This window comes from Cyprinodon tularosa, unplaced genomic scaffold (genome assembly GCF_016077235.1).
Source record: "Cyprinodon tularosa strain WSP-4 unplaced genomic scaffold, ASM1607723v1 ctg120, whole genome shotgun sequence".
Lineage (NCBI taxonomy): Eukaryota > Metazoa > Chordata > Actinopteri > Cyprinodontiformes > Cyprinodontidae > Cyprinodon > Cyprinodon tularosa.
The window spans coordinates 224,967-249,000 of NW_024038004.1; the positions used below are offsets into that span (position 1 = coordinate 224,967).

Genomic DNA, 24,034 nt, shown 5'->3' on the forward strand with positions numbered 1-24,034 from the left:
TTTAAAGCACTCATTATTAGTCTTGTGTAACATAAATATTTAGTTTTATTTGGCTTTTAGCTGTGTCCATCTCATTGATCAGAATATAGACGATTGGAATGTTGACGGTATGAATCAATATTTAAGTCTGACTTTTATTGTACAGTAAAACTAAACATATCCATGATACTCTACTTAATATGAATTTTAAGTGTGTAGTTCACCTCTGAACAGTTCATATATAAAAATGTATTTCTAGAAAATAATCCAAAAGGCAATAATTGGCTGAAAAAAAAAAACTCGTTTTGGTTTATTTAAACAACTTTATACGTTGAGTGAAGCTGTAAAATTGCTTTGATGAATGCTTCAGTGTCAAAGCCTGGAAATATGTCGTCCCCAGAGTTTGAACTAATTAGAGACAGAAAAACAAATATTGCTTTCTCGCTCTCTTCCGTGCGCTCATCCAACCTGCGCGCGCCTTTCCATCCCCCCCTCTCCACTTTAAAGCTGCGCTTCAAAAATCTGTCTCCAGACGCGAGTTGTCCCCAACATCTTCACCATCATCACGATGCCTCGAGGATTTTTGGTAAAGAGGAACCGTCGAGGTTCAGCAACTTACCGCTCCAGAGGCGACGGCACCGCCAAACCCGAATCATCCAACTGTGACCCAAACGGCGCCGAGAACCATGGCTCAATGGGACTCCATGTCCAGCATCCCGACGGAGCATCACCGGAGGCCCGCGAGGATCCGGCCAGGGAGGCGTGGAGCCCCCACGTGGAGCCCGCGCTGGAGGCGGAGGCTGACCGCCGCGCGCAGTTACCGGAGACCGAAGTGGAGGTTTTGAACGTGGAAGGGAACTACTCCTATTTCTACCAACATCCACCCCCACATGAGCAGACTCTAAAGTCCTGCAGTCCAGTCAAACCGGTCGGAACAAGACTGTTGGACCAGCAGGTGGAGACCGAACAGCAGCTGTGCTCCTCGGTGCCTGAGCTGCCGGACCTACCGTTCCTGGTGAGCGCTGCTCCGACCTCCGTCCCCGCTTCCATCGAGAGGCTCCTGGCGAACGGGACCAGCAGCAACCGGCTCTATAGACACATTGACAAAAACGACCCGAATCTGGCTCATGCACACCTGTTTCCATCTTTGACCCGGATGGGGCAGGAGCACGCAGCGAGAAAGCGCTCGTATCTTGAGCCGGATAACCAGAACAAACTCAGCAGCAAGCAGGGCAAGAAACCCAAACCAAACCGCAGACAGAACTTCGAGGATGAGGTAACCACTTCGCCGGTTCTAGGTCTGCGCATTAAGAAGGAGAGTCCGGAGCTGAGGAGGTCTGCTCCCACCGGAACTCAGCCGCTTGGAGAGTTCATCTGCCAGCTCTGTAAAGAGGAGTACCCCGATCCTTTCTCCCTGGCGCAGCACAAATGCTCCCGCATAGTGCGCGTAGAGTACCGCTGCCCCGAATGCGACAAAGTCTTCAGCTGTCCCGCTAACCTGGCCTCCCACAGGCGCTGGCACAAACCACGTCCGGTGAACAACCAGGGGGCAGAAGGTCACACGAACCGGACCCAGACGCTGAAGGAGGGGCGAGTATTCGCTGCGCACGAGCGGCAGTCGGTGGACTTGGAGGGGAAGGAGAATGAGCTGCTTCGCGCGCACACTAATCAGCACCTGGACAGCTCCCGGGTGCTGCTGCTTCACGGTAGGACCCGGGACAGCGCCGATTCCTCCTCCTCTAACTACCGGAACCCAGACCTTCAGCAGCACGTGAGAGCCGCAGATAGCCCTCCATCCGGACTCCTAATGCTGAACCCCGGGGAGCAGCAGCACCAGCAGCCGCCGTTAACCTTCGTCCGGTCCATACCGGAGGAAGAATTATACGAGTGCCGCTACTGCGGAAAGAAGTTCCGTCGGCAGGCTTATCTGAAAAAGCATCTGGCAGCGCATGAGATGACCGCGCGCGCTTCACCAACACCGTCCTACACCCAAGCGCGCGACAACGGCAGTGTCCAGAGCGCTCAGGTGTTCCTGTGTCACCTGTGCGGCGCGCGGTTTCCTTCAGTGGAAATCCGGGACAAGCACCGAGTGTGGCACGCGATGAGGGACGAGCTTCTGGCAGAAACACTCGGCGGAGCGCTGGCAGCAGATGGTTTCCACGCACACAGAGAGGAGGGCAGCGGCGGAGAGCGCGAGCAGCAACAGATCTTCACGTGCAAGTACTGTCCGTCTACATTTTTCAGCTCCCCGGGGCTCACGAGACACATCAACAAGTCTCACCCCACCGAGAACCGGCAGGTGATGCTGCTGCAGATGACAGTACGACCATAAAATACTGATCACTTATTAATGACAGGACTCTAGACCTAAATGTAGATTTTTTTTCGTTGTGGATTAGGACTGAACTGTGTCACTGTGCCTTTAATAAAAAAAAAAAAAATATTTGTATCTGCTAAATACAAAACAAACCTTTCTGTAATAACAATAAACTCTAAAAATGTTCATGAAGAGATTATAATGGAGTCAGCGTCGCTGTCCATGGTACTCACAAGTAAACCTGTGTGAATTTGAATCAACCTGATTCAATTCCCTTTGAAGTATATTTAAAAAATGAAGGTACTGTTTTGATAATGTATTAGTTCTATGCTATTTTCATACAGAAACAAAACATTTCGCAACAGAATTCATGTCAGTAAAATGTCTATGCAGTTAAAAATACAACTGCATCTCCTAGAACTATGTATAGGTCTATTTTAATATGTTCTATGTTCAATGTGTAATTGATTCTACTATCAACCAATAAACTATTATGATCATGGTTTTGTCATATTAATAAACATTGGGGCATCACAGGTACAAATCCTTTATTGTTTAAGTCCATTGTTGCACATTGATACTTTTTTAAATTTGTGGTTGTTTTGAAGATACAGTTACACTTTCAACAAGTTTGTTTCAAAGCATGTGTCTGTTGCTTACATGCAGTTAGTGCTGAAATGCATATTTTTTTTTTCACATCAGTAGTTACAAACACCAGCCAACATTTTGGACATCCAGAGCCTACATTGCTAATTATGCTGCAGATGTTAATGAAGGAAAAAAAAAATAAAACTTTCTTATCTGACAACAAATGTAACATCGTTAGGGTTTAAACTGTGAATTATTGTAACTGATCACAAAAAAGTTAATTATCACATAGATTTGCATGATTGGCATTATGAAAGATGAGTGCTGTGCCAGAGCATTGAGATGAGTTTTCTACACACCTTAACAATAAACTGTGCTTTGAAACCTGAAGCAATAATTTAAATGGCTAGCACTTATTTCTTAAACACAAAGGATTGATCTCAACTCGTGAAAGAATGGCATTTATCCAAAATGAAATACATTCCCTTTGACAATGGATATGGGAAGGGAAATATCTCTAAACTGAGAGCATATTGCTGAAGAGTAAAGAGTCTAAATTGACTTTTCCCTTCTACTCTTTGTCAATCTGCTGCAACCTGATTTTTTGTTTCCGTTTCTAAATTTTCTGATGGAACAGCTCCACCAGAAAAAATGACCCATTTAATAGCAAGTGAAACACTGGATTTCAAAAATCTTAAAAGCCCACATTTGTGGCTAGAATGAGAATAGGTTGAATTCTGAGTAAAGAAAGTTTAACCAGAGTTTTGAGCTAAGGGAATCATCTCTAAATTTCCAACTGATGAATGAAAAGTTTATATTAAAGTTAAACATTCGTAGTGTTGACCTATGTTTGTATTTATAGCAAACACATGCTTTGAGGTTAAACCACAGGTTTGGCTTTGGCAGCTTTTCTCAAAATCTTATTTACACAACAAGCTTCGTCACACTGTACATACTCTCATAGATATCCATGTATCTAATCTCTCTCTCGATATATATAGATATATATATACTTGTATAGATATACAGAATACACATTTATAATCAAAAGCATACATACAGAAAAAAAAGCAATGGTGTTTTTGGAGGGAAAAATAGAAATACAGCATATGGAAATTTAGTTCAAGTGAAATCACAATTTAAAAAAAACAAGAGAAAAAAATGTAATATCAGTGCTTGTCTAAAGTTGACAGCATGACCTACAAACAAGTAAGCTTTCAAAGTGCCTCCTAAGACATTTCTGAATTTAAAAATTTCGTATTTGAAGGGGCAAGGTGGAATAAAACAGGAAAAAGGGATTTGTGAACCATTTTAACTTCCACAGATAGGTCTGTATTCAACAAAAAATATTTTTCCCTGACATTTGTTCTGGTTTTATAAACCAAAAAAATCCTCTTTAACACAGTGTATGATGTAGCACACTTTATTTTTTAAATGGTTTTGCAGTCCTGGTTCCACAGGTGTTTCTTTGCTCACCTTTCCACATGGCACATGTTGGTATGAACTAATACTGCACAGGCTATCATTCAACGCTTTCAGCAGCACTGGGATGAGTGTTTTTTTTTTTTTTTAAAGCAAAGCTGCAGATTCATACAGTGGGAGCATATCAGATGTATATTTGCATGTGTGTGTTCAGTGCAGGAGCCGGGCAGAAAAATAGCCTTTTGTCCACCCCCTGATGGATATGAGATGTGAAATTAAACGTTTTAATTTAAGTGATATCAGTGATTAGGAAGTGTTTAAAGTGAAGAAACTCAAGTCTTATTGGCGGATCCAGAGGACCGTCGGAGCTTCATCGACATGCGAGTCTTGCTAGTTCGTGGAGATATGGGGGACGCCGACTCGCTCCCGACCTCCCCAAGAGCCGGACTTTCTCCCCGAAGAATCTCTAGGCAGGAGCCTGAAGAGTTGGAGGAGAAAGAGGGGGGGACGGAATTTGATGCAAAGGTGGGTGGATAAGCAGAAAAAGGATAAGGGGACAACATGAAAAACTGCTTCTTATCTATTAAAGGTAAACTACGGCGAACTACGTCTGACAGAATCCCAAAGAGGACAGACAGCTACACGGAAAGACAAACATCAAACTTCTACAAAAGGCTCTAGACGCTCAAACATCATCCTGTATCTTTGTTCCCTAAATCCAAAGAACACGCTAATAGCTAGATTAGTCAGATGTATTTTTAACATTTAATAAAGACATATTCAACTTATAAAACAAAATCTGTTGCAGTTTATGGGGTTTAGTGGAAAGGTAACAGCATAAAAAAAGCAAGAAATGCTACAAGACGACAATTCATACCATTCACAGCCTGCATGAAGGACCTTCTGCTTTAAACCTCGGCCCTTCACCCTGAGCTGGTTTAAGCTGTCAACGGGTTTAGGGACCATAAGATACAAAACACTATGATCCTCTGAAGAGGAGAGTGGTAACGACAAATGAGGGAGCAAAAAGAAAAGAGGAAAACCGACAGGAAAGGGAAGTAAAGAAAAGTGAAGATGGGGAACATAAATATCATTTAAAATAGGAATTCAAGTTATAGTTGAGTGAAGGAAATGGAATAAAGAAAAGTAGAGGAAATATAAGGGAAAGTAAACTCAAGAAAGGTCAGGTATGTTAAAGTGAATTTGTAATTAAGTAATGTAAGGTTAAATAAAGCCAGAGAAGAAGAGGACAGTTCAAAAAAACAGGAGCAGAGGACAAAATTAGATGTGAAAGGTAAAGAGAGGGAGAAAGGCAAAGGAAAGGAAAGGCGGTGTCAAAATTGGGAAGAAAAGCAAATAACAGGTATGGATCACAATGTGGAAGGAAGAAAAATGAAACAAAGGCAAAAAAAGCGACAAAAGGTAGGGAAATAAAGGAGTGGGTAAAACAAGGAAGACAAAAGAGTTTGAAAGGGGGAAAAAAGAAAACACACACAAATGAATGAGAAAGAGGCACCTATATGACGAAGAGAATCTGAAAACATCCAAAAAAGAACAAAACAAAATCAACTAACCTTTTTACAATAAAAAGAAAATAACCTTTTTTTTTTTTTTTTTTTTACAATTTACACAAATACTACAAGTTAGACAAGATCAGTTTAATGTTAGTACATTCAAGACAGCTTATATACGATTGCAGGATAGGTCGTTTTGTATTGAAGCCTGCTTGTTTGTGTAAGCGAGCAGTTTAGCATCATATAAAAACTAGGACGATTTGAAACAGCAAGGTTAGAGGTCAGGTTAGACCAGGTCAGAATAATGCTTCAGGTTATGAAAATACCAAGGAGGTGAACAGAGGAGAGCTCAAAACGTCTCATTTTTACAGAAGGAAGTCTCACTTTCATTTCAGAGCAGTTTGATATCCCTCAGGTGAATTAAGTTTGGGTCCAAATTAATGAAGCAAGCTTTAAGAAAAAACAGGGGAGCATTCAGAAGTTACGGTCTTATCAAACTACATGAGGAGCAGAAAGTGACATCTCCTTAAAAAATAAAAATAGGCCACTTGTGTTAACATGCAGACCTGGTTGGATTTCAAAACCACACAGGAACCACAAAGACAGAATATGGTGGAGGAATCGAAGGAGAGAGAAAGTTAGGCTGAAAAGTAAGAGCCAATCAAAGAAAAGTGTTTCAATCATGTAACCAGGCTTACCTTTTAGCTATACAGTGAGACAAAACGATCTAAAGGAAAGAGGGGAACAGAAAAAAAAAAGAAAATAAAACGAAAATAAAAAGTAAGAACAAAAAAAAAAAAAAAAAAATAGAAATGGTAGAAATAAAAAAATAAATTATAAAAAAAAACAAATAAACAAAACCAGAAAAAGAGAAAGTCATCACTGTACTGTTAAGGTAAGGGGCAATGCATATAAAAAAGACAGAAAGTCAAAGCATCAATTTCAAAGCACAGGACCTTTAATGTCCAGATTTCATTATGAATTTGGAGAAATATTTGGGCTTACGCCAAAATTTAAATCTTAACTTTCTGATCTTGTGCCTTGAAGTTTCCAACTGGAGCTGGACACAAAGTACCAACACAGAGCTAATTACATCTGACGTATTATAGTGCACTAATTTACGGGCAGGGGTTGGTGCAGGTGAATCGGGTTACGTCAGATGTAATTCAGCATCAAAGCAAGTTGTGATTAGGATGATTTTTGTATAATATATTGATGTTTTTAAAGAGCAAGTAAAATGAGGGAGCAGGAAAGTATTTAGAGAAAAATAAAACCCAAATAATCACACCTTTTCCATGATATCACTTTAGATTTACTACATTTAAAAAAAGCAAAATTGTTCTGCTTCAAGATGCTTTCTTTGGTTTAATGAATGTTATTCCTGCAGAAGCCGTTGAAATTTTTGTTATTTTAAATAATCACAACTAAGCATGACTCCCAAGATAAAATACTTAGATTGTTCTCTGTGGTTCAATCAGAGTAATGATCATTATAAGAGGCACACATATGATTCCCATGTGTTTGGCTGGCACATCTATTACCCATCAGATGCTGCCTAACTCCCCAGTGATGCTCTGGAGAGAGAATAAGGCTGAACACAGCTTTGAATAGAAAACTGTGTCTGGAAAGCAGACTGAGCTGCCAGGCTGAGTGAAGAGGATTCTCTATATATTAGGGAAATTAATTATCCACTGTTATGAGTAGAATTCCTGTAGCAAAACCAAGCAGTTTTATAATCCAAATATAATGAGGAGGATCCTGTGGAGGGTTAAAAATGTTTCTGGTCTTACCTGTGTCAGAAGGCAGGTGAGTGTAGGGTGCAGGACTGTAGACCCGGGCAGCGTAATCCTCAAAAGTGGTCGGCTCCTGGTGGTGCTGCACAATTGTTTCCAGATAGCGGGCTCGCTCCTCATAGCTGAGGTCAGAGTTAAGGCCAAACTTTACCAAAATTAAAATGGTATTTCTTTTCCCTCCTGACATTTTTTTGTTTTATTGCACAGGAAATATTTTTTGGTAATAATAGAATAAGTGTCACATACAGTATTTAATGGCACTTAAAATTTACAGAATATAACTTGGACCATCACATAAGTTACACATGATTACCTAAAATGTAATAATTTCCAAAGGGAATATTTAAACCATTCAGGATCTTGGATATTAAAGAAAAACCTTAAAAAATAGTAATGAGGGTCTAACAAAAACTTTAATTATTCATTTTATAAAGAACAAACTATTTGAGATAGCTTTGTAGAAAGCTTTTGAATTAAACAATGTAGATAAAGTAACATGTGATTTAAACAAAAATAATTTATGATATCCTTGTCAAAAACCTTTTTTAGCATTCAAATAAACTAAAACAATAAATTTTTTTTTTTTTTTTTTTACATCAGGGACTCTTTAGGCTAAAGTATATAAAGCTATTTAAAAACATTAAGATAAAAAATAAAAGTAAATGCCATAAATAATTCAAATGCTTAGCTTTTAAAAATACATTTATACAAATAAATGAAACGTAGCACCCAATTTGCTTCAGTTAGAACAAAATACCTATCAAATGTTTATTTTAACGTGTTTTAAATCATTTTCTTTGCCTTGTTTTCACCTAAAGAAAGGAATCACAAGTGTAACACACATTTCAAAAGGAGGCAAATAAGTTCGATAAAAAAACTGGATTTCTAAGAAAATATGCAGACTAATAACTTCTGAAAATAAATTCCAAGCTAAACATGAATATCAAAACCCCATAAACTAAACAAAATAAAACATGAGCACTTTTATTGCTTGATTTTACTATAAGAGGCTCTGGTTTAAGCAGAGCTGAGTGAATGGAGGGCAGAACCCTAAACATCCATCCATTAGAGATAACCTTATTGACACAATGACATCTGTCCTCTCTGCTTTGGTCCGTCTCATACATCCAACTGTAATGACAGCCACACACGCAGATCAGCGCCCCCGTCATGCCCCAATAGTATAACCATTTACTCAATGAGCTCCAATAAAGGATTTTCAATGGGAGCATGTTTATGCCTCTATGTGTCTGTATTTGATAAAGTCCCCAGCATATGTGTATATAAGTGCATGAGTTAATGTCTGAGTGTGTGATGGGATTAGGCCAATGAATCTTCAGAATGAAATCTGTGTGTTTGTGCCTCGTGAAACTGGGCGGCCATCTGTTATAGCGCCCATGGGTTTTCTATTGGGTTAGAGAGCTGGTCTATGGGCCTCACAAGGAGAAAGATCCAGGTCTAATGGTAACTGATTCGGTTAGGGACGATGGTAATAACAACAATATGGCTCTGTTAAAGTACAGTCGACCGGCTCAAGGAGGAAAGAACAAGGGGTGGAAAACTCCGACAAACTTAAAACCCAAGTTTTTCTTTCCACCACTATTCCCAGGAAAATAACTGTTTCTGAAACACTTTCCAGCCCTTTATGCCGACAAAATGTGAGGTGCAAAGAAAGTGAGATGGTGATGGAGGAATAGAACTTGCAAAAAGACAACGGGAGAAGGAGGACGAGGGGTGAGAATCCTGCAGAAAGTGGCAGAGAAGGTGAGAAGGGAGGAGAATATTTAAGTAGCAATAAGTGAACCACAACGCGAGTATACGGATGCAGGCCATCAGAAAGGAACTGAGCAAAGAGCAGCAGGTGAATGGAAAGTGTGACTCCACTATCTCCCACTCCAGGTCTCCATGTGCTCGCACTGTTTGCCTTTTCCTGCTTCCCTTGCTCCCCAGCATCACACTTGATTCCCTGTTTCAGTCAGTGTGGGAGAGGAGGATGAAACGCAATAAAGAGCAAGCAAACCACCTCTAATCAGCTTCATATCAAGTTTTAATAACGTGTTTAGCAACCGGGAGGGGGAGAGAGGGAAGGTAGGAGGGTTTGGAGATGAAGGCAGTTTTTTTTTTTTTTTTTTTTAAAGGTGAAAAGGTTTAAAGGACACCTGCTGGAAAGAAAGAGGTCTGCTGAGATGGGGAAACAGAGAAGTAACAAGGGGAAAACATACAGAAACATGGTGCCACCGCTGAGATAAATGACTAGAACATCACTGTACTTTTCAGCGCGACTTCTCCTGCCCCCTTTATGCTTCTGTCACTCTTTGTTCGTCTCAGCGAGGGTTTCCACCTGCAGACTCGTGTCACCGTGTCACTAACTCCCTTTGGATAAGGAACATTTGGAGGGACAGACCTGCAGGAACTGATGCTGTACCCATCTTACTAACGATAATGGAGATCTGCTTCCAAACAATACAGCAACTTCATAACAGAAAGGAAGAAAAAAAAGGAGAACAGAACCAGCATAATGTTGGTAACAGAAATGATCAAGATTAAATTTAAAACTGAAAGAGTAGAAAAGGTTTATCTTTAAGAAAAATACATAAAAAATGTCAAACTCAACTTAAAAAAAGTGAAATTAAATGAGGAATAAAAGACTATTTTAGCATGTGCTGTCAGTAGTCGAGCTGTAAGAATAAAAGAAGGGGGATGGTGTAATTTTTCTTTTTATTTCTTTTATTTAGGATACATAGCCTACCGTAATTAATATATTCTATTAACCTAAAGCAATATGCATGGTATTTTTGTTACATGTCAGGTACATCGGTCATTGACCTTGACCAAGGCACCTTTCAGTAGAATTTTAGTCAGTTCCTGTACTGGCATGGCTATTACTGCCCCTAGATAGTTGGGCACTAATGCAGAGATCATTGTTCCATTGGGATCAGCTTTCATAGTCATGGTAGGCCACTTCTTTGATTTTACTTACGAAAATCTTATGGAAATGAATCCATTAAGATTTGCAACAAAACCTCAAAAAATACTGCAAATGAATATCTGAATCCTTTCAAGTCAAGTTTTTTTTTTTTAAATTCAATTAAATTGAAACAGCTGAAATGATTTAAAAAAAAAAATCTGAAAAAACTCCTTACAAATGAAAATACATTAGAATTAGCCTGAAAATGAAATACCGTAAGCCTATATAGAATCTAATATTTTTACTCAGCTTTTAAATATTCATTTAAAGCTTATAGGCTACATGCTGGCAATGAATGAGTCAAAACTATTCTAACAGGTCTGTCGAACTAAGCTATTTATCATTGATCGGGTGACAGACATTCTGCAAGTCACATGTGGACCTTGCAGTCAGATGTCAGATGAAGGCTGCACTTTAAAAAATGAAATTGTCTAGAGCTGTTTTAAACTAAATTTATTTTTGTATACACTTATGTATACAAAATCACAAAAAAAATCTGTCTAAGTCTAAGATGTCAACATTCAATTCATTTATGACCATTGCCCTGACCCTTAATATCACAATTGGCATTTCTTTCAAGATAATAATCTTAACATGCATTTAAAATGCATTTTTCAAACCTTCGATTCTTTCCTCCGGGTTTTATCTATTGTGCAGAGAATTACCTGAAAGCTGAGAATTACCTCCCCTGTCGCGGGAGCTCGTTTTCCCCTAAACTCTCCCCCATTGATGAGAAAACGGATTGAAATATGAACGAAAAAGGGAAATTTTAAACAAATTCCTAATGTTTTCATATTTCTTTTATAGGGATGCCTTAAAATTGATAGTTTTGATGGACAGATAAATTGGATTTAATAGGATTTTACTGTATGGAGACACGTTTCAGTCGATATGCTACTGTCAGTGTGCGATGGATACCTCTGCTTAGCGGATGCCAATTCCAGATTTTGCTAACAACACCTTTAAAGATAATTTCTGACACTTAATTTGTTTAACTTAGAAAACCTGGAACCTGCCAAAGACTCCCTCCCCTCCTTATTTTCACATTTATTGTCCCAGACTTATGAAATTTAATACCACAAGAAGAGGTTTGATTATGTGGAGAAACTTGCATAATTTTAAACACATTATCTCTCAAACTAAGCAGGGGAAGGAGATCTCTACAATTTAGAACCTGGAACCTGTGGAAGATTCCCTCCCCTCCTTATTTTCACATTCCCTCCAATAGCATTGTCTTTGCCGCTTGGCTGTAATAATGTTCAGAACAGCAGGCTGTGAAATACTTGTAAGTGTACAGCCTGCCAAATTTTGGAAGGGCAATATTATTGCTCTTACTGTTAATATATAATAGAAATTTGCACATTCTCGCGATAAAATGTCACAGGGGATGTTATGAGGGAATGGTCATTTAAGAAGAAGGATGATTTTTAAGATTTTTTTAAGAAGGGGGATGGCAAGACCATGCGTTGGGGCGGTTTGCAGCCAAATCAACTCCTCTAAGTTTGATGACATGGTTCTGGACTGGAAGAAGGAGGCTTGTCCCCTTCAGATTGAAGGAGAGCTCCTTTCTCAAGTGGAGTAGTGCAAGTAACTGTTCACAAAGGGGGGAGAATGGAGCAGTAGATTGATAGACGGTGTGGCTGCTGCTATAGGTTGGCCTGGGAGCGCCTAAGGCTGCAGAGAGGTGTCTGCAGAGAGAGAAGTTTGGTAGTCTCTACCAAGACTGTAGGCCACTGTGACCCAGTCCACAATAAAGCAGAAGATATGCCAGTGCGATTAAACCCCAAATTATAAACAAAAATTTAGGGGCGCTATCTTTTTAGGTTACTGTGCAAATATTGAAATTTTTTTGTAACCGTTATTAATTCTACAAATTTCGAGCTAAAATCTGAGATAAGGCTGTCCTCTATGGGTTGAAGTGTGGCTACTGCAGCTGTATTTTCCTATCAACCAAAATGGTATAGTGAAGGGCATGCCCTATGTATAGATTAATAGTGTTTGATTTACCTCAGAATGTTATCTTTGATGCGATGGCATTAAAGTTTCTTTATTCTCTGGGTTAAGTATATGGGCACTACAGCCACTGAAGAATCCATATTAATGACAAAAACTCTATTATGATACTCCGAACACAGGCGCCCTTGGCGAGTCAGACATAAGAATTGACAGATTTTTTTTTTTTTTAGGTAAGCATTTTATTATCCACTGTTCAGGAGTCGGGCTTCTCAGTGGAAAAGTGGGTAGCACTGCTGCCTTGCAGCAATAAGGTTTCGGGTTTGATTCCCAGCCCGGGGTCTTTCTGCATGGAGTTTGCATGTTCTCCCTGAGCATGCGTGGGTTCTCTCCGGGTACTCCGGCTTCCTCCCACAGTCTAAAAACATGACTGTTCTGTTAATTGGCTTCTCTAAATTCCACTTAGTGGTGCGTGTGACTGGTTGTCCTGTTTGTCTCTGTGTTTCCCTACGATGGACTGGCGACCTGTCCAGGGTGTACTGTGGCATTTTTTAAAATTTGTCTGGGGGCGGGGTTAAGTTTTAACAAGTGGTTCAACTACATTTTAAACTGTGGAGCATTCCTGTCTGAGCATTCTTGAACTTCACATCATGAAAAAGCATAAAACATTTAGCAGCAATTTTATTTGATTTTCTCTATATATTAAGAGATTTCCTTCTTCAGCCTATGGTGTTGTTTCTTTACATTAAATGTTAATTCAGGTCATACCCCCCACCCCCACCCAAAAAAAAAGAAAAAGAAAAAAAAGGTCAAAATTAGTGAAAGGTCATAAAAAATAGACGTCCACAGATCTCTGCTTCCATCCATCCATCCCTACTTCCCTCTACCCAAATGGCGGTCGCTACTATGAAATCTTCTGTAATTGAATTTCAGATGGCTCCTCTTATAAAGTCATTATCTGAAAAATATCTCTTTCAGAGGGAGTAGCAGAGAGAAAGGCAAATTATGAGGGGAGAAAGACAGGAAAAAGGGAGAAAAGGAGAGCAGAGAGGAGAGGGGGTGGATAAAGAAGCTCTTTTGTGTCGAGTCAGAAACTAATTTTCTCGTGCGTGGCTGAAAAGAAAGAAGAGAGAGAAGTGTTCATGCCATCCATGGTGCTCCCCCTCCCGCCGCGCAGCTCATTGTGACGGAGTTCGACTCCTGTGATCGCTTGAGACGGAGGGCGGCTGGAGGAGGTGAGGGGAAGAGAGCTTGTTAGCACATTAGGAGCTGGGACCACTGCTGGGACGTGTGTGTGTGTATGGCAATGTTTATATGGAGAATGTGTGTTTTTACATTTGTTCAATATGAAGCCAAATGTGAGGAGTTTACTTTAAACATTTAAAACATGACAACTTTTATCAAATCAGTTACAAAAAAGTCCAGTGTTTCTCATTTAGTCATTATATTAGAGCCTCTCTGCAGAGAACTGTAAACTTGAGGTGAGGAAATCTCTCATTTTAAAGATGCATCTTGGTGCAGGACCAAAATTTGGACACACTTTGGATTTTATGGCCATTCCAGAAAAAACTGTGGATATGATCAGGTTGTTCTTTCAGTTGAGATTTAAATAAAATACAATAAGAAATACAATGGACAAATTATTATTCTTATAAAAAATAAATATATATTTCAGTTTCATAAATGTCATTACTAAAGGCAAAATATCGGGACTCGAAATCGGATTTGAGGTTAAAAGACCTTATCGGGATCGGAGGCCTAAAATGCTGATCGGGACATCCCTACTTCTAACCCATAGACATGCCCACATATTTTTTTAATCAGAACTGCTGAATTTTGATCAATGCCTTGCTGATTTCATTCCTTTAAATCTTTCTATGAACTTCATGATTACATTCACGGACCCAAAGAGAAACTAATTCACATTTATTCATATTACTGTAATGGCAAGGTGTTTAAAATCTATTTGGTATGTCTTGAAAAATGAGCCATGACAAATAGCTTCATTACACAGCAGAATCAACATGGCTGACCATCAATCACAGAGGGTGTTAGCAGCTCAAAGCTAACCAGCTTTTTCTTTAGGCTACTCTTGCTGGACTTATTCCAGTAACCAGCAGCCCCATGGGCTGTGATGAATATGATCCCTAAATGTCTAAACGTGAAAACCAAGTATAGCTTTCAATAAGAAAAGCAAATCCTGTCCTTAAATGAAAATATTTGGCTACTATTAACTCTTAAGCATATAAAAAACACGCATCTATGTAAAAATGTAATGTATTGTTTTATAAAATAGATATCCCAAAACCCCCTCGAAAAAACCCCCAAAACAGTACCATGAGAGATCTGCTTAGTTTTTTTCCTTAGAGTCACAGAAGCGCAGAGGGATCTGCTGTGGGAACCAAAGCGGCCATCTCTCCATCCTTCCAGAGAAGGAATGTCATGTTGGAAACGATGAAGCAAACAGCCACATTTTATTCAAGTAGGCACATCCGACGCTGTTCTATTCCCGAAGCTTTGGCCCGGTTTGTTGGATGCACCAACAGCTTCCAATAACTCAAGTCCTTCTCATTTCCTTCCCTAATCCCTTTCCTCCAAGTGTTCCTCAAAATTAGGGTTTCAAAAAAGAATGTTTCTCTCAGAACCTCAAATTAAACAGATGGTTGATAAGTTTCAGGGTTTTAGCCTGCTTTCTTTTGCAGCTCTTTGACCGCAATAAGCGGGTAATTTACAAAAGCTAGTACATGTTGTTCACTGTTTCATTAATTTAGAGGTGTTTTATCTATTAATTGTTTTTGTTATATCGTTAAATATTAGGTTTAAAAGACCCCCCCCCCCCCCCATTACATAGTAAACTATTAAGATCAAGGTATTTTTTTCCATCAAATAAATACAGAAATACAAACAAAACAAAAAGAGAGCCTATTCTTTAATCTCTAAACATTTATTTATTTTATAAATAACTTAATAACTGGGATTCATTAAAAAAAAAAAAAAAAAGACAGGGACTTTTACAGTGAGAATGGTTTATGGTAATTAGTGTTTTAAAATGAGCCAAAAGCCCTTTCAAAGCAAATTAATGCTAAAAGTTCTCAGAGATCGTCACCCTGCGAAGCTGCTGCTTCTTATATCCATCAAGCACAACATCCTCTCTTTTTTGACAAACGCTACAAAGACGACTTTATAATTTTCTATTCTTGAGATGCACAAAGTTGGGACAAGGAAATCCTCTAAAACTGGTCTATAAGATACCCCTTCTTTCAGAAACACATAATCTCTGTCAGCATCTCCCTAAATACACACACACACACTATCTGTCCTCTCCACCCCAAGCACTGGAACAGACAACAGAGGGAAGGACATCAGAGGGATAATACAATTGGAAAAGCTTTGCAGCGTGTAATGATAAACCTGTGCTTGTATGTGTGTGCGTCTGTGCCCAAAGGAACAAGCTAATGGGTTTATATCTTTCTGTGATAGCAATGATATGGAGGCTTTGTGATTTCATTACCAGTGTGTGTGTCCGTGTGCACACATTCGCCAACGATGAGGACAGAGATAAGTTGGTCTAATGCACTGCTTATTGTTGGCGGACGTTAGGCATGAAAGAGACACACACAAGCCCACAATTGCATTTGCCACCCCCTCCCTATTCATCTGCTCTTTAACCTGGTGCAGAAGAAGAAGCAGACGAGAAAAACACAGATGTGATACATTAATTGGCCCCTTGCTGTCCGACTATTTCACCTTCTGACATGTGTGTGTGTTAGAGCATACGTTTAGATGCTCGCCCTCCTCCCTGCCACCACCAGGGAGCCCTAAAGCTGCCAGTGCAATTACAATTCATACGCACTTAAGTTCACAAACACACAGCTTAAGTGCATCAAACTGTCACCAGGGCTATAATAACAATTCTCATATTAAGGAGTCGAATCCTATTCTATCTGCAGGCAGTTAGACAATATTCCTCGCTGATATGCATTTCCTTTTTCATATGTACAAAACAATATTTATGCTGATAACACTAAAATAAAAGCTGACATGAAGTAAAGCCTGAATTGGATTATATATTTGGTACAAAAACAGATGTAAATCTTTGAATGCAAAGCATTAAAACCCTGTAGAGGTCTGGATTTTAAAACGGTTGTTGAAACATCGTCATTTTTTTTATTTCAGCCTTATCATTCTAGATTTGGAGCTGGGTTTATCGTTTTCATAACCTTGTTTGGGCCTGCCTGTAATTATTGGATTAACATTTGATAAAAAAAATACTCTGAAATACAGAAGAGTTTGGAATCCATTAAGAAACTTTAAAGGTGTCCAAGTACTGTTGGTAGAAAAGAGACCCAAATCAACATTCTTCTACCACTGTTTGACAGCTGGTGGACAATGTTAGTGTTGCTGTTATTTAAATACTAACAGTGTAGTAGAGCGGGAAATAGATTAGTGTAGCCACTGTCATATTGGGCTATGCACCACCATTTGTCTGTGTATTTAATTATTAATTAGGATTAAGTTCAGGGGGAAGGTGATGGTGGTACACGTGTCAGAAACGTTGCAAAGTTCCAGTCGGCCTAAGCAGATGGACACTCATACTGAACCTTTTCCCTGCTTGGAGGTTTCTTCCTGTTTAAAAGGAAAGTTTTCCTCTCTACTGTCACCACATGCATGCGTGGTTTTAGGGATTGCTGTCGAGTCAATGCCTCTATGCAATCAGCTGGTTTTCCTTAGATGGAACACTTGGAACAAATCTGACTGTATGAGCTGGTTAAATTGCCTCTGTAAAGTGCCTTGAGGTTAACCTGACTTCACCAGATGGATTTGCTCCGCATATCCATCTGGAAACCTTCCGTAGAAGTAATTTTGGGAAGGGGCGAAAATACTGGTTAGCTGATTGGCCTATGTTGGTGATAGACGGGCCAAATAAACCAATCAGCTCAACGAAGCATATGACGTAACAGAGCGACGACGAAAAGTAGCCAATTGATAGATCAAACTCTTGCCGAAACCAGTCGGGAGAAGAGAAAAACATCTTTTCCTCTTAGAAAAGCCTCCAGAGCAGTGTTTTGCTTTTCTTTCAGTGAAGAAATACAGTGTAATTCCGATAAAACTTGCTCGATAGCCATGCTAATGCTAGTTTCATCGGCTGAAGCCGCCATGTTCTTTAGACTGACTGTCGCGCTTCTCGTTGCGTCACACCTCAACCTGCCTCAAAGCCAACGCTGATTGGACATTCGTTTGGTGACGGCTCCAAATTTTCTTCAACGGAGAGTCTCCAGACTGATTAGCGAGTGAAATCTTGAAAGCTCGCGAGATCAGGATGGTCTCACGAGGCTACCTTGAGGTGACACGTGTTGTGAATTGGCTCTATATAAATACACTGACTTGAAACTGAAGGTTTGTCGAGTTTTAAGATTAAGTCATTGCTGCACAAACAAGCCATTCTGTCATGAAGTCAACCACAACTTTTCCACATGAAAGAGAAAATACTGACGGCGCAACACCTGAAGGATCCTTGCTTTATTTAATGACATTGCGCTAGTGGAAGTATAAGTCTTTCCATTGGGATGTTCTTGTCATGGTCGATGAGAGCTAAGACAACTGTCCGGGTAAAGTTTTTTTCTTGGCACAACCGAATCTCACATCTTTGACGCTCCTTTGGAAGGTTTGTAGCCACTTAGGAAAATCTGCCATTTGAAAGGTTTTTTTTTTTTATTGAAGCTTTTTACTTGCAATTATTGTCCTGTTTAATAAGTCTTTTGATAAATTCTAACATGGAGGGAAGATCTGTCCATTTCATTTTATTTAGAAAGATTTATTTGGCCTGAACCCATGACGATATTTTAGGATCTTTAACCACCCAACAGTCTTACAGCATCAAACCCTGGGAAGAAAAAAAGCCTTTTTGTCTCAATAACCATGTGAAGGCAGGCCCCTATCCCAAAAAATAGATTTAGACTTGTGCAGTTCTGGCCTTAAATGTTTAATCAGCTGATGAACAGCCTTTAATACAGATAATTTGTGAACTCTATTTTTTTTAGCTCTCTCTTTAGTTGCTTCGATTCTAAGGTTAATTTAAACCTTCTTATTACCAATCAGCATTACTATAAAGATACTTATAGCTCACATATACATGATATAGCTACTATTCCTTCCATAAATCTGTCTGTCAAATGGAGTAATTTTAAATTGCTAATAAATTAAGTCCCACAGATCATATCCTGAGAAGAATGCCAGCTGCTTTGCTTTCTTCCCCTTTAGAATAATCTCTTCTAATTGTACATTGATGGGCAGTAACAGTTGCGTCATCTCTGGTGTCTTTCGAATTTGACCGTGTGTAAAACACACAACTATAGTCACAAGTGACATCTGTACCCCTATTTAACATCTTTTATAAAAAGGTGCTCGCACCCAATAATGATCAGTCAATTAATTTAATTTAATTAGCAGCACCTGGCTGGCTTCTTTCCATCCTAACTTCCTTGGCCATATCTTCTTTTACAAGTCACCTTAACAGCTATTTATAATTATAGTTTTAGCTTTTTTTTTTTTTGGTTCAAAAAACTCTCCTGCGTTCACTGCAGTTTCTTACTCTACAAGTCCAAAAATCAGGATGGCTATTAGAGCTCATGACAAAACAGTTTGCTGTGCTGCACTTCTCGGCCTCTGTCATCTACCAGATCCCTTCTTGAATCTTAAACACCTTGTCACACAAAATGCTTACATTCACACACCGAGCCACAAAGCGCATGGGCGCACAAACGCACACACAACGCCACAGATTAACTTGTTTACCAGTCAGAGGGGGGTCTGCTCCAACAAGGTGTGATCCAGCCACTGATGGCAACAACGCATGTGTCTGCACAGCTCTTGGTGACAGCCATAAACACAGACTGACACCAGTCCCTCTTTTAAGACAGGAAACTTCTATCTCAGGATTAAGAGCATAAACATGATATGAAGAAATTTTATCAGAATGAATTAAGATGTCAGATTATTAATCAAAAACAATAAGGCTGAGTTTGGGTGAAAATATTAATTTGATGAAGGAGGGAATAAGCTGAGGTGCGGTTTGCTGGCATGGCGGATGAATGGAATGAGTTGGAGTAAAAATAAAGGATGGATGAAGAAATGGTCAGATGGAGAGGAGGGTGAAGGTATGGGACATACATACAAAGACAAATTAGTTTATGACAAAGGTCTAGAAGGATGGATCGTTGACTGGGGAGGGAGGGAAGGTAGGAACATAGGAAAGAAACAGAGGAAGGAAGTGTTAAAATGTGAATGGGATAAAAATTAGGTTGATTAAAAAAAAAAAGACTGATGGATGATTATTTACATAATTATTTTTAGACATCCCGCATACATCTCTGAAGTTACATGTACATTAGCATTCATGGCTAATGTATCTGAATTCATTGTTGAATGAAAAAACAAACCTAATATTTAGAGATTAACAGTAACATTTTAACACCAGTGTATGACTGTAATCAGACTGGCATCTCTATAAACAGACACCTCTCCCCTTGAGGAGAAGAGATTACCCAATACCCCTTTCACCTAATCACTTCCTTTTAATTTCCTCTATCTAGCTCACAGGAAGTAGTTTACCCCCCCAATCAGAGCCCAATATAAATGTATAAAGATGATGTGTTAATTTGCAATAAAAGCCTGTCTAATAAATCAAGATGGAGGTAACAGCCCATATTCTTCCTACTTTACAGAAAGATGTTTTCAAGTCTCTGAAGGTTACAGTACAATCTGGGGAAGGTTATGGATAAAAAGAACAAGTTTCATTATCAGCAATAAGAACATGTCTTCAGGTTTTATTTTCTGGGTTCTACCCTCACCTTTCTACCAACAATGAGTTATACACACGCTCCTCGTCACACACAGCAAATTGTAGCCTCCCTTGGACAATAAGCTCTATTGTGTGAGCTGTCAAAGAGAAGCCAAGCAGGCCGCTAGCGTTTGGCTGCCATTCGTGTGTGTGTGAATATGGGGGATAATAGCGCTACATGCCCAGAGCTGCCATCATTTCACAGGGAACAGTGTGTGAAAGAGAGGAAAAAGGCAGCCACACACAGGCTGTCACACACAAACACAGCATTGCTATCATACTGAGCCATATGCTGACCCCAGCCTCAGCGCAGCTATCTCTGCCAATCAACTACTACTGAGGGGGGGTCTCTAAACTCAAAAACACAAACCATTATCCTGAGAGTGAAACATACCCCCAAACAGCATCATGTGCAGGAGTATTAGTGGATAGGTGATGTATATTCAAGCATACATCCACACTTGCTGGGGGAGTGTGTTTGCTTGTGGCTCTGTATTTGTGCAGCAGCTTAGCATCTCTCCAACATTGTTTCCCAGAACCACAATCACCCAAAAGCAGATGGAGGACAGCCAGAGACGCCGCATGCATCTTCAAAAGCACAAACTAATGTCTGTATTACAAAACCTCAAGTTTGACTCAAAGCAGAAGTTTTGCTCAGAAAACTGAATTTAAACAGAAAATATTCACTTAAACCAAAAAAATGTATACATTCATCACTATGCATTATTATTACTCTTTAAATAATATAGATTTAAATCTTCAAAAGAGCTTACTTCTACACTTACCTTTAATATTGTAGGATATAAAGATGTTACTAAGTAGTGGACGACAACTAACACTAATTCTATGATATACTAATTAAACAAATGTCTTTTTTTTCCATTCAAATTTCAACTGTAACAGAAAAAAAACAGACCACTGCTTCAGTTCCTTTTATAAGATCACAATGCCTAAATTTCAAAAGGTGGGACTCATTAATGGGGAAAACATACTGTTTTTATAATAGGGGATGCAACATATGTTATGTTTGTAGATAACATACATATGTTTACCTTTAAAATCATGTTTTTCTTGATCATCTTTCGTCAAAAGAATAAAAACATCAATTGTAAACCCATCATTTGCAGAGTTTTGTTGGGCGGATCTGTTTTATAACAGATAAAAAGACCCAGATCTCCCATATCTATGAGGTTAGATAATGTTTAATTCCATAAGAGGGCAGCCTTTGAATATTAAACATTCTCTAAATGGTCAGAAAATCACTTTTTTGTAATCTGAGAAAAGTTGCTAGATTTTAGTGTATTGAGCTTTTTTGAAATAGCTCTTTCAAATTGAGTGTTGAACAGCTACTAAAGGGTAAAAAGCAAAACAATATAAAATAAAATAGCAATAAAATGGATAAAAAAGAAATAAAAACAGACTTACATCACAGTAAGCATAACATTTTAATGTGATGTTTAAACATGTATTATTATAGCTATGAAATATTACTATGGTATTTAATACTATTGGACAGAGATATATATTTAACATTATAATGACATTGATGTTGTTTTTGGTGGTTGCATGTTTAAAATAAAAAGGGTGCATTTGGTATTCTATAATGAATATAAAAATACTAGTTCTTTGATTTTTTTGAATAAATTTGTAATTAGCAATTTTCGGTTTCATCTTAAACATGTCTATGAATATTCTTACCAAGCGGCACCTTTAGCTGCACTATGGCATTAAGTCGAACAGAGCAGAATCAAATTATATCCGGTACTAGGTTGAAGACATGAAACTAATCTATCACCCAGCAGGCAGCTCCTTACCTTCATCTGTTCTAATCAAAGGAATGCAGAGATGGTGGTATTCTGAGTACACTGAGCAGAAGTCTGCTTCTGTGTTTATACAAGTTATCGAAGGGCAGAGAAAGTTCCTTAGACCTGGTGAGGGATGTATTTTCATGTGGGGAGTTTTGGACTGGACCTTCTTCCTGCAACGAGCTGATATTGTGAGATAGAGCCCTGCTCGTACACAGCTGCTCCAGCAGCCTGGCACTCCGAGTGCTTTTGGATGGCTCTAGTCATGGTGAATGAAAGATCAGAGACAGAGAAAAGGCAGATGGACTGCCCCTAGGGCCAAGAGACAGAGAGGGAGGGAAGGGGGCAGACAGGAAGAGGGAAAGAGGAGGGAAAAAATGGCAGTTATCACTGACATACTTTGCCCCGCCAACCTGCCCTTCGTCTCTCTATTCATTCTCTGTGGGAACTCCTCAATAGGATCCCTCTTTGTCATAGAGCAGCACAATGAAGCGAACACATCTTTATGTATTACTTCATGGGTTTGTTTTTTCCTCCTCATGTGAACAATGTCCAACTTCCAGGTCTTGGTGCCATGTTACTGATTATTCAAACCCCAAAGGTCAGCATCAAAACTTAAAACGGGTACAAACTCTATTCATAAAACAAGTATCTTAATTTTAAAATTTACATGCTAATTATCAACTGATAATTTTGATCTTTTGGAACCGTCTCCATTTGAAGCTTCGGGATTTGGTGATGTCAAATCTTTCTGTAAACCTCTAAACTTCACATTTTAACTTTGGCAGATCTGGTTTGATCTGTGGGAGCAGTAAAATCCTTATCTCCACAAAGTCAGTAGGTACACTAGTGTCACTTAACAGTTAACTAACCCAGTCCTGATACACTAACATACTGAATTTTACACCCTCCATCCCCATAAAATCTGCCCAGATAAATTTTATCCCCACAAAATTAGACCCAGATAACAAGTGTTTGATACAGAAAGATAAATGACCAACAAATGAAAGAGAAAGGAAGTAGCTTTAAGAAAATGTCTGGTTCCTTACACCTTTTTTGACACAGCACGTTATCAAATATAGCATTGGTTTATGAAAACTGAAGAACAGATATGTGTTTTTTGTTTGTTTTTTAAAGGCACAATGTTTGGGGGAAAAAAAGACTTGAAACAGCAGTTTTACTACCGTGGTTCTAATGGTAAATGGCATATAGCGCCTTTATTCAAGTTAGGAGACTTGACCAAGGCGCTTTACACTACATTCATTCACCTATTCACACACACACTCACACACTGATAGTGGCAAGCTACATTGTAGCCACAGCTGCCCTGGGGCTCACTGACAGAAGCGGGGCTGCCGTACACTGGCGCCACCGGCCCCTCTGACCACCATCATTAGACAATGCAGGTGAAGTGTCTTGCCCAAGGACACAACGACACTGAAAGTCGGAGTCGGGGCTTGAACCGTCAACCCTCCGATTTCAGGGCAAACTCCTACATCCAACGCCACTGTCGCCCTAATGGAAATGTTTGAAGAATTGAAACATAACACAAAACCACAACTTAGAATTAGTACATTGGTTTTAGTATTTTTAATTGTTAATATGTCTTAAAGGTATAGTGGAAGATTATCACGAATTTTAAAAAAAATAATTGCACATGCAATTGTTGCTGCAATTGCACATGTTGCTGTTTGCATCGCTCATACAACCTTACTTTACAAAAGAAGAATAACAACTTTTCTATGTCAGACTCACCATTGGCGAATTAAATTGGGACGAACAGGTAGGACGGCCTTACGTAAACATATCACCAGAATGATTGACAATTAGGAGGACCACTCATTTTGATCCACCC

At 39.2% G+C, this 24,034-nt stretch overlaps 2 protein-coding genes across 11 annotated transcripts in view; one reads left to right on the forward strand and one right to left on the reverse strand.

Moving 5' to 3' along the window:
* Positions 1 to 486: 486 nt before the first annotated feature.
* On the forward strand, positions 487 to 2,851 carry LOC119774819 (insulinoma-associated protein 2). Its single transcript, XM_038272502.1, has one exon. It carries the CDS (start codon positions 548 to 550, stop codon positions 2,309 to 2,311), a length of 1,764 nt encoding a protein of 587 aa, XP_038128430.1. The 5' UTR covers positions 487 to 547; the 3' UTR covers positions 2,312 to 2,851.
* The window catches only part of ralgapa1 (Ral GTPase activating protein catalytic subunit alpha 1), an 88,376-nt gene continuing 67,171 nt past the window's right edge, over positions 2,830 to 24,034 (reverse strand). For 6 of the 10 annotated variants that reach the window (XM_038272422.1, XM_038272415.1, XM_038272441.1 and 3 more), the window contains 3 exons: positions 7,611 to 7,735; positions 5,184 to 5,295; positions 2,830 to 4,784 (listed from right to left, as the gene is read on the reverse strand). In XM_038272422.1, coding sequence (XP_038128350.1) covers positions 4,697 to 4,784; positions 5,184 to 5,295; positions 7,611 to 7,735 — 325 coding nt within the window. In that variant the 3' untranslated portion in view covers positions 2,830 to 4,696. Of the gene's footprint in view, positions 4,785 to 5,183; positions 5,296 to 6,518; positions 6,548 to 7,610; positions 7,736 to 24,034 lie in introns of all 10 variants that reach the window. The other 4 variants (XM_038272430.1, XM_038272492.1, XM_038272485.1 and 1 more) reach the window with 2 other exon arrangements.

Excerpts from the sequence above, each read along its gene's own strand:
- LOC119774819 (XM_038272502.1), top strand. The coding sequence starts at position 548 with ATGCCTCGAGGATTTTTGGTAAAGAGGAACCGTCGAGGTTCAGCAACT.